The sequence below is a fragment of the Haliotis asinina genome, chromosome 6 (genome assembly GCF_037392515.1).
Source record: "Haliotis asinina isolate JCU_RB_2024 chromosome 6, JCU_Hal_asi_v2, whole genome shotgun sequence".
NCBI lineage: Eukaryota > Metazoa > Mollusca > Gastropoda > Lepetellida > Haliotidae > Haliotis > Haliotis asinina.
This window is the reverse complement of record NC_090285.1, coordinates 17,910,215-17,922,236: the sequence shown is the minus strand read 5'-3', so window position 1 is coordinate 17,922,236 and position 12,022 is coordinate 17,910,215. Positions and strand designations below refer to the sequence as shown.

At 38.8% G+C, this 12,022-nt stretch overlaps 1 protein-coding gene across 2 annotated transcripts in view; it reads left to right on the top strand.

Annotated features, from left to right (window-relative positions):
- The window catches only part of LOC137288278 (alpha-mannosidase 2C1-like), a 49,539-nt gene that overhangs the window by 30,999 nt on the left and 6,518 nt on the right, over positions 1 to 12,022 (top strand). For both annotated transcript variants that reach the window (XM_067820759.1, XM_067820760.1), the window contains 10 exons: positions 476 to 531; positions 1,182 to 1,287; positions 2,895 to 2,938; positions 3,739 to 3,880; positions 5,299 to 5,381; positions 7,108 to 7,199; positions 7,696 to 7,800; positions 8,666 to 8,735; positions 9,575 to 9,661; positions 11,151 to 11,294. In XM_067820759.1, coding sequence (XP_067676860.1) covers positions 476 to 531; positions 1,182 to 1,287; positions 2,895 to 2,938; positions 3,739 to 3,880; positions 5,299 to 5,381; positions 7,108 to 7,199; positions 7,696 to 7,800; positions 8,666 to 8,735; positions 9,575 to 9,661; positions 11,151 to 11,294 — 929 coding nt within the window. The remainder of the gene's footprint in view (positions 1 to 475; positions 532 to 1,181; positions 1,288 to 2,894; positions 2,939 to 3,738; positions 3,881 to 5,298; positions 5,382 to 7,107; positions 7,200 to 7,695; positions 7,801 to 8,665; positions 8,736 to 9,574; positions 9,662 to 11,150; positions 11,295 to 12,022) is intronic.

The following is a 12,022-nucleotide window of genomic DNA, read 5'->3' as shown; positions in this document are numbered from 1 at the left end:
AATCATTATGGGTTTACGTTGTAGCTATAGCTACGGTGGATAGTCTGATAGCTAAAGGTGCTTCGTTCTTCAGGTGTTACGGTTAAAAATTACCGTGACAAAAGGCATAAGAAATTCCCGCAGAACCTGCAAAATATAACACAGACAAGTCTAAAATATTCAATATTATGTACTGAGCAGAGAGCAAGATACAATGATTCACAATAGAGATTTCTAGAATAATGCAACTGAGTCAAATCTAAAGTAATTTGTCACAAATGTAACATCAACTCACCAGCGTCTTTGTTTGAGAGTGAATATTACACGTCCAGAGGTCAGTGAAGGATGTAGGTCGATGTTGACAATCAGATAACCAGGCATACAGGCGTAGATGGGCCAAGTGATGACAACCCCAGTAAATCCATGTGTGTCCGCATAAATACTCTCATAATCATCACATGGGATCTCACAGAATGTTATTCATGGTATTTTTTAGAAATAGAACGAGTGGCTAGATCCCTCTACCAGACTGCACTTACCCGTGTGATGAAGGTAAATATGATATCATAATTAACAGATGGGAATTTTGTTATCTGAGAAGCAATTCATATGCCTTTACGTGTATTTGTAATTGTTGCAACCGCGGAGTACCGTTTAAGGACTAGCGGTACTCTTTGATTGTGATTACCAAACACGTGTGATAAAGCCATGATCATGTGTCATATAGCTGGAATATTCCTGAGCGCGGCGTAAAACTAAACTCACTCACTCTTGGCCGCCAGGGTGTTGTGTATCATACAGTGCTACACATTGTACAAAACATGCCTCAACGCGTTCTGCACCCGTGAAGGTCCCGTATAGAATAGGCCTTCAGCAACCCATGCTTGCCATAAAAGGCGACTATGCTTGTTGTAAGAGGCAGGCAACGGGATCGGGTGGTCAGCCCCTCTGACTTGGTTGGCACATGTCGTCGGTTCCCTATTGCACTCACTCACCCATGTGTCATGTTCATACAGTGCCCTTCGTCAGTTTGTAAATCCACAAGTTGTAAAAACATATTCTGATGCCACTGCCACTAATGTTGTAACCCTGATGATATATTTCTAGCGATCCATCCTTTCTCTGAACACAGACATAAAAAAGCAGGAATAATAGTATGGTCGATGTAATTGTTGCCAAATAATCATAGGTATATATCACAGGGCTGTGTTTCGCTGAGACAGAAACAAGTGCACTCAGGGTTCAATGGCTGTGTGCAGCCACAGGATGAAACCTGCAACGGGAACTCTCACCTCGGGGAAACAAACGGTAACCACTTGGATTCTTACCATTCTCTTCAAGACAGTGCCAGATGTGTTCAAGATAACAATGGTTATGGTTATTACAAAGCACACACATTACTATTATAATAATGATTTGACCCCAGTTTTTAAAGACGTTTTCAATTTAGTTACACGAAGACTTATTTTCAGTGCATGACTGATACGCAGACATGATTTCGGTGATTCAAAGATATATTTGATTTGGTCTTGCAGAAATTGTATGGTGCATTACACAAGTACGGAACTAAATGCACCTGCTATCTATCTATCTATCTATCTATCTATCTATCTATCTATCTATCTATCTATCTATCTATCTATCTATCTATCTATCTTTATTTCTTTATTTATTCATTTATTTATTTATTTATTTCACACACCAGACAAACTTATTTCTATTTTCGTGTTACAATCCGGTTCCATTGTTATTAAGTATAAGCCTGTATCACATATTGAGGCAGATGACTAGATCCTTGCCTTGCACAGATCTGAACCTTTCTAAGTATAAAACTTCTAAAGTTCCAAGTTTCTAAATTAAAAATTCATTAAATGTTCTAAATGTATGTATAAATTATGATCTCTGTCAACTCTTTTCGACATGTAACATGGTTAAGTAAAGAAACAAACTCACATCTGTGTCATGCCAAAAAAATCCCACACAACAAAATTGTTTCAGAACATTTTGGGAAGAGCGTTGAATTAAGATTTTTCAGTATAAATTCACATGAAAACTGTACTGTATTTTCATCCAGAATATCCTTTTCCCATCCAGAATATCTAACATTCAATTAAACATATCAAATGTCTTCCATAATATTTTCCAGTCGATGTGCAGAGTAGTGTCCCTTAGATGTAACAGGAATCAATGTTCATCTGTTTATGTCTGTTATCCTGATGGCCTTTCATAGTTTGTCAGCGCAGCTCTCTACTTCAAAGTCATAATTTTAGACGTTTCTACCAACATCCAACTGACACACCGTGATGTAACCACAAGAACTATAACTATAATATACTGTTCAGAAAAAGTAGGGGAACTGTACTTTCAATGTACGATTGTCGAAATTGGGAGATATATGGAATTGAATCAATGTTGATTCAATAATACCGGATGGTTTGAAAATGCATCAGCACTTGGATTTCATACAAAGCAAAGCTGTTCGTTCTGTTACCCCCTTGTTAGGTGACTGGAGTATGACATAAAAAGTTCTGGTTTACAATTTTCAGTCAGTACTGTGTGATTTGACCCTGAAAACCCTGACAATGCACAGATGCAAGAAAATTATCGGACAAAAATGGTCTACAGTGATTTATCACCCTGCCTGAAAAACGTCAAGATTCATAATGACACCCCATGCACGTGTAGGGGGCTCCCGCGTTGTGCACGTGCTACCCATTGCATGGTGTTTTCGTGTGGTGATAATAAATACACATACACAAGATGAATGCCATTGTAACGTTCTTCAATGGGTTACTTTGTACCAGACTTCAAAGTTCAGGTTCCCCTGGTTCCCCTACTTTTTTAAAGAGTATATAAGAGCAGTGATAAGCCAATGCAGGCTCTCCATTATTTATTTTTTGTACGTGTCAATTCAGGCCTGTCACAGACAAACGGCTCACCAGAATCTCCGGACACAGAGGTACGGCCAACATACAACATTGGATTAAGCAGCACAATAATGCTTTTCAAATGACTTCATACCTATAACGTGTACAGAATATATCACCGTCCTTTTTCGAGGCTGTTACATGAGTATAATTACTAGAACATGTCACTTGGTATGAAACACTTAAAACGTACACACGTTAAACACTTTATTCTGTTTTAATAACATAGTCACGTTTATCTGTGAGGGAAAAGGTCGATAAGAACATACGTTAACGTTAGTTCTTTATTTGTCTAGTCCAAAGGCCAAAGCACAACAAAGCATTGTGTTTCAAAGCACAGTTGTTGGTGTCTGGGGACTTCACAGTATGCCTTACTGGCGTGAAAGAGCCTAAGCACATTAATAACTGACTCAAGAACTAACATTTTGTTTATGTACACTCATGGTGTGACCCTTGAAGATCCGATGCTTGCCACAAAAGACTATGCTTGGTGTAAGAGGCGACAACGTGATCGATGCACAGATCGATGCTCATGCTGTTGATCACTTGACTGTCAGGTCCAGACTCAATTGTTTACAGACCTCCGCCATATAGTTGGAATATTGCTGAGTTCGGCGTAAATATAAACTCGTTCATTCACCCACACACTCATGATGTGGTAAAAACAGTTTGATAAACTTAAAACGATTAGAAAAAAAATGAATAAATGTTGTTAAGGTGTTATAATCAGCTCATTATGAGGGTTTGGTCACACATTCAAGCTCACGTCAATATGTATAATGTGAGGACTGCCCTTTTGCTTGTCTAAACCACTTGTTTGTGACATTGTCAGATGACAAATGGTACAACCCCAGGATATGGTGGCATTACCATTGTTAATTCGTTGTCATGGACACGGAAGGAGGTGGTGAAGGTTCTGACAGAATGTTCAACTGGGAAGAATCTACAAACAGACCACCATGGCAACAACTTTGGTAAAGGATCAGTGTCATATCCCTCTATTCTTTATAAGTACATTGTCTTATATATGCTGATGTGAAAGAGTTTCATGTACAGGGACAGATAAAATTTCCCTGTTTTAGTCACAGTAACCCTTCAGTAACCTATGCTTGCCTTAAGAGGCAACTAAAGGGATCTGATGGTCAGACTCGCTGACATGGTTGACACATGTCGTCGGTTCCCAATTGCGCAAATTGATGCCCAGGCTGTTGATCAGTGGATCGTCTGGTCCAAACTCAATTAGAGACCGCCGCCATATAGTGGCGTTAAACTAAACTCACGTATACCTTGTAGTGGAGACAAAAGCACATTCTATTTTTGATTATGAGAGAGTACATACAATGTGAACAAATAACATACAGTTTGGCAATGTTACAATATGTGCAAATGTCTGTTTAAGTGGAACCCGTGAAGGTCCCGGGGTAGAATAGGCCTTCAGCAGAATTGCTTGTTTACAGATTATTAGTTTACTGCGGCGTAAAACTAAACTCACTCACTGTTTAAGCCGCATAACATTAACTACATATACTAGTAGATTTTTAAAGTTTTCTGGATTTACGTTTGACATGAACATGTTGATTTTATATACAGTAGGATTCGAATATTGATAACGAAGGATGAACATTAGTCAGAGATGTTAATTGTACATTGGAGTTGTACATTATACTCAGGTTATAAACAGATGTTATTTGTGCTCCAAACAATGAATCATGTGACAGGTAATGAATTACGTTACAGATAGTGAATTATGAAAATACTACATAACATAATATCAGATCATTAATTATAAGTTTAATAAGGGCATAATTAGTACAGCACGATAGTTTTATTACTACAAGTTGGGGGAACCAGCCACAAACTTGGTGCAGATGAACTGCACAAGGATCATGCATTAAATTGCTGAAAAAGTGCAAATATCGTGAGTGTCAACAGCTGCGTTGTGGTGTACTATTATGTTAGGAATGTTGATGAGTGCCATCATTTTTTGAACTCGGTACTATGATGTTATATGTAAACAGTGCCTTTAAACAGCATGGGCTACTTTGCAAAACCTAGCTTAGAACAGCTGGCTCAAGTAAATGGCAAGTGTACGGTTTTGATAGGTGGTATGTATCAAGTTTATTGATGATGAAATAAAGTGTCAGTCTACCATATATATATATATATATATATATATATATATATATATATATATATATATATATATATATATATATATATATATATATATATATACACACACACACACGCACACAGGCATACGCACACATACACACATATACATACATACATATATATATACATACATACATACATACATACATACATACATACATACATACATACATACATATATATATATATATATATGTGTGTGTGAACTGAATTTCAGGTCTTGTACAAGCGCCGGGTTGTGGGCTAAGCAATCTAGAGTTGTGCGAGGTTATACATCCTGCAACTGCAACACTGGGAAAGGTGAGGCATGCAATTATTATCGTTAAGAAAAGTTACAGGACTTTTGATTGGTGCATATGCAACCATACTGTAACGTTTCCCGGCTATTATGAATCTTAACACTAATCCAATGGCCGATCTTACTGCCCAGGCAGCACTCAACAAATCTGCGGCACCACTTCATATTCCATACACTGATTATAAAGCTACCATTAGATCCTATATACCATGGTCTGATGCAAAAGAAGTGGGACAACCAAGTATTTATCAATAAATTACATGCAATAAAACCTTGTGTTGGTTACACCTATTTCGGTTGTCAGTCCAGATTTGAAGAAGCCGTCGTGTGACTATGTCGTATTGGCTATACTAGGTATACACAGGAATATCTATTGAAAGGTGAGGATCCTCCGTTTAGCATATTTTGTGATGAAAGAATCACGGTCAAGCATTTCCTTCTTGACTGTGTTGACGATTCTATCACAAAGGATAAACATTTTAAATCAAGAATTATGAAGGATCTTTATGACAGTGTTAGTTGTCATTTAATTCTTGCATATTTAAAAAAAATCGATTTGTTTAATGAATTGTAAATACATAAATATTTTATGATTTGAAGTTTGAATGTGTAACTCTGATTGTTAGTGGCTTTACCCCCGAAGGGTTTAAAGTATCGTAAAATTATTGTCCTTCTGAGACGACACGCAAGTCCGAAAACTTTCAAAGTTAAATTAAAGATTGCCAGATTATGAAACGTAGTATTTTTGTTCTTTTAAAATTCGGCTAACTTGTTTCTACAATCCATGCAGCAAGCAAAAGTACTGTAAGACCCCATGTTCCCTAGCATGGTGATCTACCTTCAACTGTTGGCGATCTATTGTCTATTTTTATATCCTGTGGCCCTCTATAGTTAAAATGTTTTAGATTTACTTACTAGTTTCACATGTATATCTGTAATATTCTAGTCGTCTTACTGTCCTTCATTGACAGGATTGTGTAATCCATCTTTTATTATTGTTAATCTATATATTGCTTTAGTCATGATATGGCTGAAATATTGTCAAAGAGACTTTAAATTTGTACTCACTCACTCTTACAATGTTCCAACGGGTAGTATTGACAACCGTTTATATTTAAATTCAAAGTATTCGGCCATTATTGTTATGAAAAGTTCTTGCCATCAAACTTTTGGAAAATATTCCTTTTTGTCTCTAGAGTGGACACAGATTGTTCCTATAGATATTTCCACAATGGTTGTACAATTGTAAAATTGAACAATATGGATATGTTCATAATTATACATAACCCGACGGTCTTGCAGGTGAATTTGAGAATCTGGCAGTCCGTGTTGAAAATAACCCGCCCCTGACGGTCGGGCAGGCATGAATGTTTGCAAATTGAAACCGAACATTTCAAGAGTAACTGTATTATGACATTCAGTAGAATTTTTCACCTATGACAGCTAAAGGGTCAGAAATTCGTTCGAGGCAGTACTAGTTGGATCCTGATGATCCTGATCCATAGTTCCTGATGCCGGTTCAGACTTGTCTAACAAAATTAATGCTTGTCTTTAGAGGCGACTTACGAGATCTGGTGGTCTTGCTTGACACGTGTCATCGTATCCCAGTTGCATAGATCGATGCTGATGCTGTTAGTCATTCGATTATATGGTCCAGACCGTTTTCACAGCATTTCTGAGTGCGGTGTTTAATTTTCAAACTTATTTCAAGTAACTTCAACATTTTAGGATGGCCTCATCCACATCCGTAACCATCTCGTGTCTGCTACTGTTGACACGCATGGCCGACTGGTGGGTCTGTGGAAACCGGAGAGTGCAAAGTAAGTTCGTGTTTCTGTAATGTATGTACACAAATGTTAACTCTGGCAATTACTATTGAAAATGTATTTATGGTAAAACATACTTACACTCCTCCTACCTTTCATATATTTGAACTTTAACTAATGACACAAAAGATCAGTTTGTAGCATCTTTCATAATGCACATCGCTATATACAGATCGACGTCACATAGCTGAAATATTGCGGCGTAAAACTAAACTCACTCCTATCATGACTGCATTTTTAGTGATAGTTTATTATCCACACTTATTCTGTAGAAGCACTACGTGGTGATGTCCTTCCATGTGGACATAACTGGCCGTGACATGTCCGAAATGTAATACATACTGTTATATTGAACTTATTCAAACTTAATGGCATAAAGTTATATTACCTAACGGTATACAATTATCTGTAACTTAGTGGAATACCGTCATATGTAACGTATGTGGTATAATTACTGACAATTGCCAGTCTATTTGCCGTTATCTTTCAGAAACTACCTGAAAGGTTCTCACCATGGTAACCAACTAGTGATATACGACGATTACCCTTTGTACAGAGATGCCTGGGATACCCTTGATTTCAACCTGCAGACAAGGTACACAGGACTGTGTAGTGGATGAGCGGGAAGGGTTGGGGTGTTTATTCGAAGGGTCATCTAAGGCGCACCAAACCGCGGCTTCAGAAATGCCAGACACCTTTCATCGTTGATTCCAATCCAGGATTTTCATTTTGATTCAGGGTTTGAAAACTTCCTTTGCTTTCATAAAAGCGATACTACCTGCAGAAACTCATGCTCCCTTACAACGATGTGCAGACCCGTTGAGGTGGTCTAGTGGGTGTATTCACAGGGTGCCCCCGTATTCACAGAGTGGCCCCGCCCTGTCTATCACGTAATAACCAAATTCAGGGTCCACTCAGGGACAACTCGTAACAAGGCGTGAAAACTCAGGGGCCCCTTTCGCAAGGGCTACTCCGGTCATAAATCGTCCAGTGGTGAAACTGTTCGATCGTCGGTTCCGGGTAGTTGGTGTTGAGTAACATATGATGTGTACAATGTTACTCTTGCTTCCTGTAACAAATAAACTATGCAAGCACAATCTTGGTTTAAATAACATATTAGTTATAAAAGGTGTTATATGGGTACAAGGTGTGAAATCTGTTTCTGGTTTCCCCGTCACGATGTGGCTTGAACATGGCTGAAAGCGGCGTAAAACCATATTCACTCGATTAATTATACCGGTGTTGATAATGACTTTCGTCATGATATTCGTATTTAGACTAAACGGGTGTGTTACAAATCACAGAAACACGCCCATCACAGTACATCGTGATGTCTGTCAGTGACAATTCCTTGAACCATGCATGTTTGTATATTGCTCAAATATTCACGATAGGTCTTATTCAACCCAGTATTCACAATACCAGTGAATGGAACATGACAGTCATGTTGTCAATTTTAGACGGATTGTTAACATGGTCGTGAAACCAGCCACCGTGGTGGAGCATGGACCTGTTCGAGTTGTCGTGAAGGTAAGGATAAATTCCATTACAACACAGTACAAATAAACAGTAACTCGTTATGGCGCTTTTGCCATTACAACAGGTACTGGCGCCACTTCAAGTCTTTAATCCAGTTATTCAAAACTATAGATCAGTATTTATGAACCATGATATGTACGGAATATTCAAGAGGGTCCTGTGTCCCCTGCCATGAAATTACTGGAATATTGGGTAAGCGGCGTAAAATCATATTCAGTTACTCCTCAAACGGCATAAAGGAGCGGTGGAATAGCTTAGTGGTTAAAGCGTTCGTCACGCCGAAGACCCAGGTTCGAGTAATCAAATGGGTACAGTGTGTAAAGAATACTTCTGGTGTCCCCAGCCGTGATATTGCTGGAATATTGCTAAAAGCGTATTGCTAGATTTTAAACTCATTCGCTCATACAAGCGACATAAAAGTACCGTACTCAGTCATTTTTTTAGTCGGTGGAAACACTACTGTATTTTCATTGTTGGTGTTGCATGTGTACATTTCATTGTTCTTTGGGCCCGTGAAGATCCGGGGTAGAATAGATCTTCAGCAACCCATGCTTGTACCAAAAGTCGACTACATATCCTTCTCGTAAGCGGCGACAGACTTGGTTGACACATGTCATCGTATCCCATTTGCGAATATCGATGCTCATGCTGTTGTTCACTGAACTGTCTGGTCCAGATTCGATTATTCACAGACCGCCGCCATATACCTGGAATATTGCCGTGTGCGGCGTAAATCTAAACTCACTCACTCATTGTTATTTGTTTTATATCAGCTTTACTGGAACACAAGGTTACAGCATATTTAAGCGCCGCATGTGTGTTTTGATCAGGTGTGTCTGCGAGTTAGTGAGACGAGTCACGTGACACAGTCCATCATCCTGGATACAGAGTCTCCGTGCATCAAATTTCACACCCAGGTGAGAGAGTTCATGTCATGTTCACTTCGAAATCAGAGGAATAACTACCTAAGTTAGTGACATATGAATATCTAAGAATGCTGCTCCAAACTGACTACAGGTCCGAGTCTGCACATAAGTACAATGTGTGAAGCCCAGTTCTGGTGTCTCTTGCTGTGAATACTGCTAAAAGAGGCGGGAAAACCATACTCACTCACCCGTTTACTCAAGTCAAATATGATAGTGTCGTAAAACGTAAACACTTGTTCACAAGTTGCTAAATATATATCCAACCTTTTATTCATATCTCGGTACATGTTAAAACTACATCCTGTGGTAAAATGTCGTGAGAGCTACGAGAACATGAAGGTCACGGGCACATATGACGTCACGTCACGTCACGCTTTCTCTGCTCATTAACTGTCGGGAGTTTCCATAACAGGCGGCAATACGAGTAAATGTTGTGTGTGTCTATTGCGATTTTACAAACGTTTTGTTCAATTGTAACTTCTAGAATGCCTTTACATGTGTGAAAAGTATTGTTTTCGTTAGTATTTTCCTTTAATTATGTGATTGTGTCTCAATCAAATGTTATTTTTGGGATAATACTTTCTCAGTAAAGAACATATTGTTGTAATTGTATTGAGGTGAGTCCTGTCCGGGTTTGGAACCCATAGTCAGGTACCTATCCAGCCACCTTACCAAATGAGTCACTGTTTTCGCGAAACTGGCCCATGGAGGTCGGACAATGGTGGTGGCACTTTGTATACCCCTCTTATAAGTATAAATGGCTCTGCTTCCACGGGCGAAAACTATGAATACACAATGCACTTTAGAAAGTGTTTGGGGATTACACGTTCTCAGTATAAGTGCTTATATATGTATCCTGTTACTCTCTCAGAAATTTAAATTTGGCTTTCTGATAATCTCGCACAAACATGGTCTGTACTATTCAAAACCTTTCAGATTCATTTGCTTACAAACACTTAAATCATTACTGCAGGTAGAAAGCTACCTATCAATGTCTATCTCTCCCTACATAAAATCTCTTCTAGCAAAGTTCAGGTACGGTGTAGCAATATAGGGTTAGGTATTGACGTAGGAAGATATGATAACATGTCAGTGTCTGACAGTCTGTTTTTTCTTTCCTGAAGATGACACGCATGTCGTCCTTGATTGTAAAATATATAATGATGCTAGAAATAGTATTATACCAGAGTGGAGTAATAAACCTATCAGCAAACGAAATTAATCTTACTGCACATCCCTCATAGTAACGATAGAATGAAATTGAAACGTGTACACAACACTTGAGCTGCAACTGTGAAAACAAATTTGTCACTCATAAAAGCTTATTTCAATTCTGTAATTTATTTGTGTTGTGGGCCTTCAGCCTTTATACTGAAGTAAATGTCTGTCTGTTCCAGATAAGTAGACACGTTCTTGAAGATTCTCACGTCATTGGGACACCTTGTTTTATATGTTTTACTATCGGCTACCACTATCCTAGGTGAGCTGGCATGAGTGCCACAAGTTCCTGAAAGTGGAGTTTCCCACCAGCATCACGTCATCGCTGGCAACGTATGAAATCCAGTTTGGTCACCTACAGCGACCTACTCACTACAACACGTCTTGGGACTCAGCCAAGTACGAGGTATGGCGTTAACGCTGAACATGACTGGAATTTCGTTCATTTTCTTGTCACTGCTGACAACAGTATTATACTATTGCTTACAGATGTGTCCGTTCTCTTTGTTACATTGGTAAAGTCGGGTAAACCAACACAATCCGAGTAATTGCCATACGCGTTCTATCTCAGTTCCACAGATGTTCCGTTTTAATTACACAGATGATCTCCTTTATTTCTACGTATTTTTCATTGAATCCCATAAACGTCCTGTCTTAATCCAACACACGTTTCGTGTTAATTCCACTAGATTTTATTCCGCAAGTGATTCCGTTAAGTCCCCTCGGCATATGCCTTTATTCCGGAAGCATACATGGGTGATCCAACATACATTCTGTGTTAATTGCACGAATGTTAAGTTTTAATTTCAGAGACTTTTCGTTTCAATACCGCAAATGATCCTTGATGATTCCGCAAAGTTCAATATCAAATCCGCAAAGATGTCTTCAGATCTTCAGGTTGTATGTTATACACCATGGTTACATTGTGTGCAGAGAAAAGAGTGAGTGAGTTTAGTTTTACGCCGCACTCAGCAGTATTCCAGCTATATGGCGGCTGTCTGTAAATAATCGAATCTGGACCAGACACTTCAGTGACCAACAACATGAGCATCGATCTGCGCAATTGGGATACACAACTGTATGATACACAACACCCTGGCGGCCAAGAGTGAGTGTGTTTAGTTTTACGCCGCG